Source organism: Tamandua tetradactyla, chromosome 15 (genome assembly GCF_023851605.1).
Source record: "Tamandua tetradactyla isolate mTamTet1 chromosome 15, mTamTet1.pri, whole genome shotgun sequence".
NCBI classification, from domain to species: domain Eukaryota; kingdom Metazoa; phylum Chordata; class Mammalia; order Pilosa; family Myrmecophagidae; genus Tamandua; species Tamandua tetradactyla.
In genome coordinates this window covers 82,577,759-82,592,038 of record NC_135341.1, presented here as the reverse complement: position 1 = coordinate 82,592,038, position 14,280 = coordinate 82,577,759, and the positions used below count along the sequence as shown (strand labels likewise).

The 14,280-nt window shown below is 34.6% G+C and overlaps 1 protein-coding gene across 3 annotated transcripts in view; it reads left to right on the top strand.

Moving 5' to 3' along the window:
- CEP70 (centrosomal protein 70) overlaps positions 1–14,280 on the top strand; it is a 162,087-nt gene that overhangs the window by 48,399 nt on the left and 99,408 nt on the right. For all 3 annotated transcript variants that reach the window (XM_077130247.1, XM_077130245.1, XM_077130246.1), the window contains exons 4-6: positions 1,329–1,419; positions 1,545–1,668; positions 1,980–2,160. In XM_077130247.1, coding sequence (XP_076986362.1) covers positions 1,329–1,419; positions 1,545–1,668; positions 1,980–2,160 — 396 coding nt within the window. The remainder of the gene's footprint in view (positions 1–1,328; positions 1,420–1,544; positions 1,669–1,979; positions 2,161–14,280) is intronic.

Sequence of the window (14,280 nt, the reverse complement as noted above, 5' to 3'; positions counted from 1 at the left end):
ACAATGCCATCCTGACCAAAAGAGGGAAAAGAAGTGTAACTAATAAAGTGTCAGTGGCAGAGAGAGTTCAAATAGAGTCTAGAGGCTACTCGGGAGGTTGCTCTTATGCAAGCTTCAGTTAGACCTTGCTACCTCTCATAACCTGCCAAACCCCAAAAAGAACCATTCCAGCCAATCCTAAAGGACACCTAGGGCAAAATACATGATTCTACAAGGGTTCCATGTACTAGTGTAACTATCCAGAAACCTATAACCTCCAGATGGGTCCCTGGACCAGGTAAGTCCTGAAAGCTAGAAGGCCTAGCCTCTGCAGCTAGTTCCATCTCCCTACCCCAAATTATTGACAGAACCATTCTAACATGAAAAAAAAGCAAAAAACTTAATTATATAAAATGATACTTTTTTAAGCAATTAAACTTGCAAAATCACTCAAATTTTTTCACGAACATTCTTTAAATACCTTAAAACAAGCAGAGCACTTCACACAGTAATTTCAAAACTGATTATAGTACTTACTCTAAAAAACCAGTTATAATATTATTAATATCGTAAATTTAAATTTACTTTTAAAATCATCTCTATTTCTGTTTTGATTTTATATTCTTATTTCTTTTTTCCTGTTTCTTATTTCTTCACACTGTTATGCTTTTATTCACATAAGTTTAGGAGCTAGGATTTCCTTCATAGATGTAGTTTGTAAAATACATGCTTAGGATCAGGGATACAAGATTTGAGAATGTCTTTTAGGGTGATTCTAGTAGAATCAGTTACTCAGAGGAACAATTTTCTTTTCAGAGTCAGATGTCTATTATACAAGGAAAGATTTAATTATTGGCTATGATTCGTCAATTATGTTTTGATTCTTTGCATGTGACCCTAATTATTAAAGTGACACTTGTTCCTTAGTGACTCAATTTTTCTTTATTATTCAAATAGCGTAACTTATTTTGCAACTATTTTTTCTGAGCAAGACCTTGTTTGATTCAGTAAATCCAAAAGTTTAAGTTTGTTTGGTTCACTGAAATTACAAGGTTTTTGTTGTTATTATTTTAATTCATGCACTAAGGCCTAAATAATAAATAAGCTGGAATCATCTAATACAGTGATTTGTTCTCATTTGCATCTTTCAAGTCTACCAATAATTGTATTAGAAACAATAAACCTGTTTTTGAATTTTAAGCATATGTGCATAAAATTTTCTTATTTTTAAAAAACACCTTTTGGACAAAAGGTTCTGTCATTCTGAAAGTGAAAGAAATTATATACAGGAAGATATTTCTTCACTTTACATATTAAAGTTGATCCTTTTCTCCTCTTTGTAATTGTAGCAGGAAGAAGCAGAATGGGAAAGCATAAATGTGCTGTTGATGACACATGGCTTAAAACCTTTGTCCTTGGTCGAAAGAACAGATCTAAAAGGTAATCTGATCTTATTTTTGCTCCTTGATGTAAAAAGCTTCTTTTTCCATTTTGCATTTTTATGTTGTTTTTTTACTTCACTTTTATTTTTATTAACTGTATTACATAAAAAATTCTTATTATAGATCTGATCATTTTTGACAAACAGTCATCACAAAGAATGAGACAAAATTTGAAAACATTGGTGGAAGACACGGCACGTCAACAGATCATGATACGGGAACTCATAGAAACTAATCAGCAGCTTAAGTAAGAAAATAGAAAAAAATTTCTTTTGAATTATTTGTATGCAGATGGTATGCATTCTAAAAATATCTTCCTTGAAAAGAATCTTGACATTTTCCATTTTGATTAAATACTAATTTTTAATAGATAAATCTTTTGGTAATCACTCAGCTTAGGTATGTAAGGGCACCCTATTCTTTTCTATTGGTGTGTGTTATAGAAATTTTAAGAATGCAAAGAAATTTTAGAAAGTCATTATGTTGTTAGATGGGTATGTTTGTTTATCTGACTTACTTTTATCACTAAGGGAGGGTATTATGTGTCTTTTAAATTAGAAATGAACTTCAGCTAGTACAAAACCGAGCAGCAGAGCAGGAACAACGAGCTAATGACTTGGAACAAATTATGGAAAGTGTGAGATCCAAAATTGGTGAATTGGAGGATGAATCCCTAAATAGGGTTTGCCAGCAACAGAATAAAATAAAAGATCTTCAGAAAGAACAGAAAGTTTTACAGGTACTGGGTTACTTATTTTCCTAGATGATAATTAGAGCCAAAACAGGTCAATAAGGTCACTGGCGACTTCTAGGATGCTTAATTATGATCCTTATCTTATTTGAAGTAAAGTTGTTGCCTTCTTGAAACTATTTGCTTGGCTTCCAGAATATCTGTTCTTCTGGTTTTTCCCTACGCGCTGGTTATTTTTCAACTCTTTTGATGGTTGTTAGCTCCCTGATGTCTTGGTATTATAATTCCTTAGGACTCAGTTCTTACTTAGACTTGCTCTCTTTTCTATCTACTCCAACTCCCTTTTTGATCTCAGTCTAATTCATGTCTGTATATTACTGACAGTTTCCAAATTTATAACCCAAATCTCTCCCCTTGATTTCACACTCATATCCAGCTGCCTACTTGATATCTCTGTTGGATGTTTAATACACAGCCAGAACTTTACATGTCTAAAATTGAGTTCCCGATATGAAACTTAAGTCTTCATTTAATCTCCACTATTTCCTTTCTGGTCCAGGTCACCTTCATCTTTCTCCTGCTTCTCTCTTGATCTTCCAGCTTCTACTTGCCTTTTTCATCATGTTCTCAACATAGTAGCTCAGACCCTTCCATTGGCTTTTTTTTTTTAACTTCAGAGAAAAATCTAAAAATCTTACTATGACCTACAGTGCTTACAGGTTTAGCCCCCTATTCTCTTCTGACTTCATTTCCTACTACTGCCCTCCTTGCTTATTCTACTTGATCCACATTGGTGTTGTTACTATTCTTGAACCTTGGGCACATTCCTGTTTCAGGGCTTTTGTGTATTTTGTCCTTTCTTTTTCCTCTGCCATGCATGCTCTTTTCACAGATAGCTGCATGGCTTATTCCTTCCGTCCTTACTCAGATGCCATTTTCTCAAGGATTCTTTTCCTGATTACTCTACTTAAAATAGGTAATCCTACCCATACACCTCCTATAAACAGCCCTGCTTTATTTTTCTTTGTTTTTTTTTTTCTAGCCCTGCTTAATTTGTTTGTTTATTTATTTATTTTTGAGTGCATCGTCTGGGAATCGAACCCAGGTCTCCCACATGGAAGGCAAGCATTCTACCACGGAATTACCCATGTACTCTAGCTCTGCTTTATTTTTCATCCAAAGTTCTTACCACTCTTTAACATGCTAATATACTATGTGTACTTTCATTGTTTTCTTTATATTTCTCTCTGTGTTAGAATGTAAACTTCACAAGTATAAATATTTTTGTCTGTTTTGTTTAGAGCTAAACTAAACTAGATTAGTGCCTGTTTAATAATAATAATAGATATTCAATAAATATTTTAATTATTGAATTAAATTTACTTAGGATATATGTGGAATATGCTGTCTGATTACAAGTTTTGTTACTTTTGAGAAATTGAAATAATAGTATTGTAACATTGAGTATTTAATTCCCTAATTTAATAAAATTCTCATTTTAAAACAGGTGTTCATTATGATAAAAAAATGAATCTTTTGTGGTGATAATGTTTAGTTTTAAGGGACATAACAGATCCTTACAAACATTATAACTTTATAAACACTGTAAACACTAATTACTTATTTGAGTGTTTTTGCTGGCACAGCACTAATGACCTAATGCAGATGGGCAGCACTGGGTTCAGGCTGACTTAAAGGGACTAGTACTGGGCAGGGTATATAAGTCCCCTGAGTTCATTCTGACAGAGTTGGAAGGATCGGGGAAGTCGATATAAATTCCAGGGGATCAGAGAGGATCAGTAAGTGGTAATAGGGAGCTCTGGAAAGAGAACAGAAGCCCTCAATGCTGCTAGCTTGGTACAGGCAGTCCTGGGCTTGCTGTTAATGATTATAGCTCCAGGTAAGACACTTATTATTCTTATTGCTCAAATATGTTTCTAGTACTCATTTGTTAACAAAACCCTCTACTGTTAGAATGTTACATTTTTAAGTTGGCTTTCTTAGATTGCTTTCCTCATAATAGCATGTTATAAAACTTCTCCAAAGGTAGGAATCTTTGAAAATATTTCTATATGCTTTTGGTTTTGACCTTGCTCTCAGATTTACGGCACTATAGAGATCTGAAGCCCTGTAACTCATTGACTTAACTGATGGAGAAGAAGCAGCCATCAGAAGCTGTAACGGTGCTGGATTCTTGGTTGGCAGAGGGAGTTAAGAGTGAGACCCAAGTGTGTTCTTTTTTCGGGGAGGATGTCTATTTACCTTTTCAAAGTGCTTGATACATAATTAATCATAAAGCTCAATTACTAGAATATAAAATTCTCAAAATTTACCAGGGTTTTAGTTAGGCCCATTAAAGAAAAGATGTTTGAGGGTTTATTGGTAAGGGGTGACTTGAATAAAGTGACAGTTTCCATCAAAATAGTTCCATCTTTCATGAATTATTTATGGAGCTATTAGCTCTTTGTTCCAGGTCCCAAAGATTGTTCTGTAGCTTATAAATTGTCACAAAGAGTGTCTCATGTTCCAGACAGCTATGGAGGAGGACAGGCAGAATTAAATTTGAGGAAGGTTGTCTGTGCTTATTTAACCAACTGAAATTAGTTGTTTGCTTGTTTTTGTTTTTTAAGTCTCTGAAGAATACTTTTTATAGAACATCAATAAAAATTGGTGAACCCAAGGATAGCTGCTCCTTGATGTTGCTAGATTGACTTATTCTATTACAAGCTGCTCATACATTCCGTTCTATACTAGTCAATCTGCTGTTTTGGGGAACATGAAAGTGTCCCTGGAGCAGAATTATTTTTAGAGGTACGTCCTTTTTTTTATTTAGACATACATTTGTTTCCAATTTAAGAATGATGTAGTGTTACATGTTTTACAACTGAAAGAAGAGAAACTGTGGAATTTCATTTTGTATGTATGTGGCAAAGAGATAGAGAATATCAACAAAGCCTTGGTTTAATACTGAAAGATTACTCGGGAAATGCAGAAACCAAAAGGCAGTATTTACAGTTTCTGTGTTCTGCAGTGCAGTTTCCCTTTTTCTGTACTTGGACCAGTTTTTTGCTTCCTTAGATATAGTTTTATAAACTTTGGGGTGCTTGTAAATTCTAAGCAGTAATATTTTTAGTTTTAAATTAATATGACCTGTATTAGTGTATAGTTCTCCCTCTTTCTTCTTTGCAAAAATGATGGTATCTCCATCATTTTATAGAAATACATACATGTAGAAATACTTACATATTTTATAGAAAATATGTGTGGATTAAGAAAACTCTCTTTACATTTTTCCTGAGATATACAAATGAAACAACACTGTAACAGTCATTTATTTTTTTAACCTTTCTATTTTATCTGTTATATATGTCTACAGTTTTAAAACTCAAATAGACTTAAAAGACATGTTTTACCTCAGTCTCATAGTTTTTGCCAGGTTTTGGTATCAAGATTATTGTGGCCTAGTAAAATGAGGTAGGTAGTATCCTCTGTTTTTTATTCTGTGGAAGAATTTGTGTGGTATTGGCATTATTGCTTTTTTAAGTGTTTGGTGTGGCCTAGGGTTTTCTTTGTGAATTCAATTTATTTAATGGTTATAGGATCTTCAAATTTTTCTTATTCTGATGTCAATTTTGGCAAGTTGTATTTTTCTAGGAATTTGTCCATTTCATCTAAATTTTCAAATTTTTTGGCATAAAGTTCATAATTTACTTTTTTTGATCTTTTAATGTCTGCAGGATCTAAAGTGATGACCTTTTTTATTCCTAACACTGTTATTTGGGCCTTCTCTCTTTTTTTATGAATAGTCCTGATGAAGCATTTACGTTTTTTGTTAGTCTTTTCAAAGAATCAACTTTCAGTTCTTTGTTTTATGTTTGTTTTCCATTTCTTTGATGTCTGCCCTAGTGATCTGGAAACACCTTAATCCCAACTTAAAAAATTATGATTTGAAGCTAAACTTCAGTCCCAGTGAGAGTTGGTTTATTTTTATTTCATCTTCACTCTAAAGGTATAATGTGGGAGGTTTCCCTGGAACTCCCCTTACTTGGTTGACATTGGAATCTAATTTTTGTTTCCATAGTACATGGCCAGGCTTAAAAAAAAAGCCAAAAGTAAACAAAAACTTTGCTATCTTCTTAGTCTCTTGACACCATTTCAGGAATTTGCAATCACCCTTGGGGTAGCTCCAAAACCTGTACTCACTTTTTTGGGTTTCCTTTTCCTCCCAGGCTGTGGCCCTATAATTACTCACTGCCTTGGTAGAACTTCAAACAGATATTTAAAAAAAATATTTTCCTTTTTAAAGTCTATTTTAAAATATTATTTATTATTTAAATTAATTATTTTAAATTAACTGGTCTGTTACTTCTTTAATTATAGTAAGCATAGTTGTTATATTGTCTGTCTGATAATTTTAATACTGAAAGTTCTTTGTGGATTTGACTTGTTTTCTCTTATTTCTTCAGGTTCTAGTTCATGGTATCTGGTTTTCTGCACATGCAGGGCATAGTATTTCCAAAAGTATTTATGGGAGTCATTTGAAGCCTAAGGTGAAGGCATTTTATTCCAAAAAGGGTTTCAATTTCCTTATGCCACCTGCCCACAGGAATGATTATTTCACCGCTTCCGTAATCTAAGATCATGAATTGAAATTCCCTGACTCCATCCACATTAGAAATCAGATTGTGACTCAGCTGAATGTGAGGAATGTCTCCTGTTAGACCTCTTACTTCCTACTTTTTCAATCCTAGGCTTTTATTTCAGTGTCAGTCACTCTGCAAGGCATGCATAAGTAAAGTTCAGATATTCCAAGAATGATAAAATGCCCTCACGACAAAAGCAGCTTTCCAAGCTTGCATACCTCTCTGGGTTTTAAAATTTTACTCTTCAGTTTTGGCCTAGTAATTCCATACTATATTATCATGTCTTCATTGCTTTTAAACATTTTTAACAGCTTTACTGAAGTATAATTTACATGCAATAGACTTCACGTATTTAAAGTTTACAATTTGATATGTTTTGATATTGGTAAACCGTAAAGGTAATGATATAGCCTTCATCCCCTGGAATTTCCTTGTGTCCCTTGCAATCCCACCCTTTGTTCTCATGCAACTTCTGATCTACTTTCTGTCACTATATATCCTTTGTCTTTTCTAGAATTTTATACAAATAGAATCATATAGTATGGACTCTTCATTTTGGGTGGGGTCTTTTTTTCAATCAGCATAATTATTTTTCTGATTCATGCATGTTGTTGCATATATTTTTTAAAATTTATTTATTAATTAAAAAATTAAGAAACCAAATAAAACATCAATATGTATAATCAGTAATTCACAATATCATCACATAGTTGCATATTCATCATTTCTTAGAACATTTGCATTAAGTCAGAAAAAGAAATAAAAAGACAATAGAAAAAGAAATAAAACGAACACAGGAAAGAAGGAAAAAAAAAATTATACATACCATACCTCTTACCCCTCACTTTCATTGATCACTAGCATTTCAAACTAAATTTCTTTTAGCATTTGTTCCCCCTATTATTTATTTTTATTCCATATGTTCTACTCCTTTGTTGACAAGGTAGATAAAAGAAGCATCAGACACAAGGTTTTCACAATCATACAGTAACATTGTGACAGCTATATCATTAATCAAATATCCTCAAGAAACATGGCTACTGGAACACAGCTCTACATTTTCAGGCAGTTCCCTCCAGCCTCTCCATTACCTCTTGAATAACAAGATGATATCTACTTGATGCATAAGAAAAACCTCCAGGATAACCTCTCAACTCTGTTTGGAATCTCTCAGCCATTGACACTTCGTCTCATTTCACTCTTCCTCCTTTTGGTCGAGATGTTTTTCTTAATCCCTTGATGCTGAGTCTCAGCTCATTCCAGGATCTCTGTCCCACGTTGCCAGGAAGGTCCACACCCCTGGGAGTCATGTCCCACGTAGAGAGGGGGAGCATGGTGAGACTGCTCGTCATGTTGGCTGGAGAGAGAGGCCACATCTGAGCAACAAAAGAGGCTCTCTTGGGGGTGACTCTTAGGCCTAAATTTTAGTTAGACTTGACCTATGCTTTGTGGGGTTAAGTTTCATATGAACAAACCCCAAGACTGGGTGCTCAGCCTATAGCTTTGGTTGTCCACACTGCTTGTGAGAATATCAAGAATTCAACTTGGGGAAGTTGAATTTCTCCCCACTCTCACCATTCCCCGAAGGGAGCTTTTCAAATACTTTTCCACTCACTGATCGAATCACACTGGGATTCATCGGGGCATCACTCTGAACAAAGCAACAAAATCTCATGTCCTACCTGAGATTCCAAGTACTTATGGCATTCAATCAAACTATCTACATAAGTTATATTAGGAAATGTACTAGTCAAAATATAAATTTTGTAACAAACATTTTTTGCTTTAGTCTCACACATAAGGTGACATTTTAAAGTATTAATTATCATCTATTTTCAACACCCTGCAATAATGACATTCCTTTGTTCTTCTTCAGGCAAAAACATTTCTTAAATTTGTACATTGTACATTTCACTATTATTATACACTCTAGGCATTCCTAGATTATACCATCTCAATGTTTAACATCTATCTTTCTTTCTGATTTCATTTATGTCCCCAGCCCTCCTCCCTCAATCATTCTCACATGCAGCTTCATTCAGTGTTTTAACATAATTGTATTACAGTTAGGTAGTATTGTGCTGTCCATTTCTGAGTTTTTGTATCCAGTACTGTTGCACAGTCTGTATCCTTCAGCTCCAGTTACCCAATATCTTACCCTATTTCTATCTCCTGAAGATCTCTGTTACCAACGAAATATTCCAAGTTTATTCACTAATGTCAGTTCATATCAGTGAGACCATACAGTATTTGTCCTTTAGTTTTTGACTAGTCTCACTCAGCATAATGTTCTCAAGGTCCATCCATGTTGTTACATACTTCATAAGTTTATTCTGTCTTAAAGCTGCATAATATTCCATCGTATGTGTATACCACAGTTTGTTTAGCCACTCGTCTATTGATGGACATTTTGGCTATTTCCATCTCTTTGCAATTGTAAATAATGCTGCTACAAACATTGGTGTGCAAATGTCCGTTTGTGTCTTTGCCCTTATGTCCTCTGAGTAGATACCTAGCAGTGGTATTGCTGGGTCATATGGCAATTCTATATTCAGCTTTTTGAGGAACTGCCAAACTGCCTTCCACAGCAGTTGCACCATTTGACATTCCCACCAACAGTGAATAAGTGTGCCTCTTTCTCCACATCCTCTCCAGCACTTGTCATTTTCTGTTTTGTTGATAATGGCCATTCTGGTGGGTGTGAGATGATAGCTCATTGTGGTTTTTTTTTTTTTATTAATTAAAGAAAAAAAAAGAAATTAACACAACATTTAGAAATCATTCCATTCTACATATGCAATCAGTAATTCTTAACATCATCACATAGATGCATGATCATCATTTCTTAGTACATTTGCATCGATTTAGGAAAAGAACTAGCAAAACAACACAAAAAGATATAGAATGTTAATATAGAGAAAAAAATAAAAAAAGAAAAGGAAAAAGAAAAAAAAGACACAAACAAACAAACAAACAAAAAAAACTATAGCTCAGATGCAGCTTCATTCAGTGTTTTAACATAATTACATTACAATTAGGCATTATTGTGCTGTCCATTTTTGAGTTTTTGTATCTAGTCCCGTTGCACAGTCTGTATCCCTTCAGCTCCAATTACCCATTATCTTACCCTGTTTCTAACTCCTGCTGGTCTCTGTTACCAATGACATATTCCAAGTTTATTCTTGAATGTCGGTTCACATCAGTGGGACCATACAGTATTTGTCCTTTAGTTTTTGGCTAGTCTCACTCAGCATAATGTTCTCTAGGCCCATCCATGTTATTACATGCTTCATAAGTTTATTCTGTCTTAAAGCTACATAATATTCCATCGTATGTATATACCACAGTTTGTTTAGCCACTCGTCTGTTGTTGGATATTTTGGCTGTTTCCATCTCTTTGCAATTGTAAATAATGCTGCTATAAACATTGGTGTGCAAATGTCCGTTTGTGTCTTTGCCCTTAAGTCCTTTGAGTAGATAGCTAGCAATGGTATTGCTGGGTCGTATGGCAATTCTATATTCAGCTTTTGGAGGAACCGCCAAACTGCCTTCCACAGTGGTTGCACCATTTGACATTCCCACCAACAGTGGATAAGTAGTGCCTCTTTCTCCGCATCCTTTCCAGCATTTGTCATTTTCTGTTTTGTTGATAATGGCCATTCTGGTGGGTGTGAGATGATATCTCATTGTGGTTTTGATTTGCATTTCTCTAAGGGCCAGGGACGTTGAGCATCTCTTCATGTGACTTTTGGCCATTTGTATTTCCTCTTCTGAGAAGTGTCTGTTCAAGTCTTTTTCCCATTTTGTAATTGGATTGGCTGTCTTTTTGTTGTTGAGTTGAACAATCTCTTTATAGATTCTGGATTCTAGACCTTTATCTGATATGTCATTTCCAAATATTGTCTCCCATTGTGTAGGCTGTCTTTTTACTTTCTCGATGAAGTTCTTTGATGCACAAAAGTGTTTAATTTTAAGGAGTTCCCATTTATTTCTTTCTTTCTTCAGTGCTCTTGCTTTGGGTGTAAGGTCTATAAAACCGCCTCCAATTATAAGATTTATAAGATATTTTCCTGCATTTTCCTCTAACTGTTTTATGGTCTTAGACCTAACCATAGTTTAGATCTATGATCCATTTTGAGTTAACTTTTGTATAGTGTGTGAGATATGGGTCCTATTTCATTCTTTTGCATATGGATATCCAGCTCTCTAGGCACCATTTATTGAAGAAATTGTTCTGTCCCAGGTGAGTTGGCTTGACAACTGCCTTATCAAAGATCAATTGTCCATAGATGAGAGGGTTGGTATCTGAACACTCTATTCGATGCCATTGGTCAATATATCTATCTTTATGCCAGTACCATGCTGTTTTGACCACTGTGGCTTCATAATATGCCTTAAAGTCAGGCAGTATGAGACCTCCAGCTTCGTTTTTTCCCCTCAAGATACTTTTAGCAATTTGGGGCACCCTTCCCTTCCAGATAAATGTGCTTATTGGTTTTTCTATTTTGAAAAGTAAGTTGTTGGGATTTTGATTGGTATTGCGTTGAATCTGTAAATCAACTTAGGTAGAATTGACATCTTGACTATATTTAGTCTTCCAATCCATGAACACGGTATGCCCTTCCATCTATTTAGGTCTTCTGTGATTTCTTTAACAATTTCTTGTAGTTTTCTTTGTATAGGTCTTTTGTCTCTTTAGTTAAATTTATTCCCAGGTATTTTATTCTTTTAGTTGCAACTGTGAAAGGAATTTGTTTCTTGATTTCGCCCTCAGATTGTTCATTACTAGTGTATAGAAACACTACAGATTTTTTAATGTTGATCTTGTAACCTGCCACTTTGCTGTACTCGTTTATTAGCTCTAGTAGTTTTGCTGTGGATTTTTCAGGGTTTTTAACATATAGTATCATATCATCTGCAAACAGTGAGAGTTTTACTTCTTCCTTTCCAATTTTGATGCTTTGTATTTCTTTTTCTTATCTAATTTTTCTAGCTAGAACTTCCAACACAATGTTGAATAACAGTGGTGATAGTGACATCCTTGTCTTGTTCCTGATCTTAGGGGGAAAGTTTTCAGTTTTTCCCCATTGAGGATGATATTAGCTGTGGGTTTTTCTTATATTCCCTTTATCATTTTAAGGAAGTTCCCTTGTATTACTATCCTTTGAAGTGTTTTCAACAGGAAAGGATGTTGAATTTTGTCAAATGCCTTCTCTACATCAATCGAGATGATCATGTGATTTTTCTGCTTTGATTTGTTGATATGGTGTATTACAGCATTTGATTTTCTTATGTTGAACCATCCTTGCATACCTGGGATGAATCCTACTTGGTCATGGTGTATAATTCTTTTAATGTGTTGCTGGATTCGATTTGCTAGAATTTTGTTGAGGTTTTTTGCATCTATATTCATGAGAGAGATTGGTCTGTAGTTTTCTTTTTTTGTAATATCTTTTTCTGGTTGTGGTATGAAGTTGATGTTGGCTTCATAGAATGAATTAGGTAGCTTTCCCTCCTCTTCCATTTTTTTCAAGAGTTTGAGCAGGATTGGTACTAATTCTTTCTGGAATGTTTGGTAGCATTCACATGTGAAGCTGACTGGTCCTGGGCTTTTCTTTTTGGGAAACTTTTTAATGACTGATTCAATTTCTTTACTTGTGACTGGTTTGTTGAGGTCTTCTACTTCTTCTCAAGGAAAATTTGGTTGTTCATGCCTTTCTAGAAAGTTGTCCATTTCATCTACATTGTTGTATTTATTAGCATAAAGTTGTTCATAGTATCCTGTTATTACCTCCTTTATTTCTGTGGGGTCAGTGGTTATGTCTCCTCTTCCATTTCTGATCTTATTTATTTGCATCCTCTCTCTTCTTCTTTTTGTCAATCTTGCTAAGGGCCCATCAATCTTTCTAATTTTCTCATAGAACCAGTTTCTGGTTTTATTGATTTTCTTGATTGTTTTCATGTTCTCAGTTTCATTTATTTCTGCTCTAATCTTTGTTATTTCTTTCCTTTTACTTGCTTTGGGGTTAGTTTGCTGTTCTTTCTCCAGTTCTTCCAAATGGGCAGTTAATTCTCAAATTTTTGCCCTTTCTTCTTTTTTGATATAGGCATTTAGGGCAATAAATTTCCCTCTTAGCACTACCTTTGCTGTGTCCCATAAGTTTTGATATGTTGTGTTTTCATTTTCATTTGCCTCGAAATATTTACTGATTTCTCTTGTAATTTCTTCCTTGACCCACTGGTTGTTTAAGAGTGTGTTATTGAGCCTCCACATATTTGTGAATTTTCTGGCCCTCTGCCTATTATTGATTTCCAACTTCATTCCTTTATGATCTGAGAAAGTGTTGTGTATGATTTCAATCTTTTTAAATTTGTTGACACTTGCTTTGTGACCCAGCATATGGTCTATCTTTGAGAATGATCCATGAGCACTTGAGAAAAAGGTGTATCCTGCTGTTGTGGGGTGTAATGTTCTATATATGTCTGTTAATTCTAGCTCATTTATTGTATTATTCAAATTCTGTTTCGTTATTGATCGCTGTCTAGATGTTCTGTCCATTGATGAGAGTGGGGAATTGAAGTCTCCAACTATTATGGTAGATTTTCCTGTTTCTCTTTCCAGTGTTTTCAGTGTTTGCCTCATGTATTTTGGAGCATTCTGGCTCGGCGCATAAATATTTATTACTGTTGTGTCTTCATGCTGAATTGTTCCTTTTATTAGTACATAGTATCCTTCTTTGTCTCTTTTAACTGTTCTACATTTGAAGTCTAATTTGTTGGATATTAGTATAGCTACTCCTGCTCTTTTCTGGTTGTTTTTTGCCTGAAATATTTTTTCTCAACCTTTCACTTTCAACCTATGTTTATCTTTGGGTCTAAGATGTGTTTCCTCTAGACAGCATATAGAAGGATCCTGGTTTTTTTTATCCATTCTGCCAGTCTATGTCTTTTGATTGGGGGATTTAATCCATTAACATTTAGTGATATTACTGTATGGGTAATACTTTCTTCTACCATTTTGCCATTTGGATTTTATATGTCATATCTAATTTTCCTTCTTTCTACACTCTTCTCCACACCTCTTTCTTTTCTATTTTCGTATCTGTCTCTAGTGCTCCCTTTAGTATTTCTTGCAGAGCTGGTCTCTTGGTCACAAATTCTCTCAGTGATTTTTTTTTGTCTGAAAATGTTTTAATTTCTCCCTCATTTTTGAAGGACAGTTTTGCTGGGTATAGAATTCTTGGTTGGCAGTTTCTTGGTTTCTGCTGAGAAACAAAGTTTCTAAACACATAGTCTTATTGGACTTCCCTTGTATGTGATGGGTTGCTTTTCTCTTGCTCCTTTCAGGATACTCTCTTTCTCTTTTCCCTCTGACATTCTGATTAGTAAGTGTCTTTGAGAATGTCTATTTGAATCTATTCTCTTTGGGGTATGCTGCACTTCTTGGATCTGTAATTTTAGGTCTTTCATAAGAGTTGGGAAATTTTCAGTAATAATTTCCTCCATTAGTTTTTCTCCTCCTTTT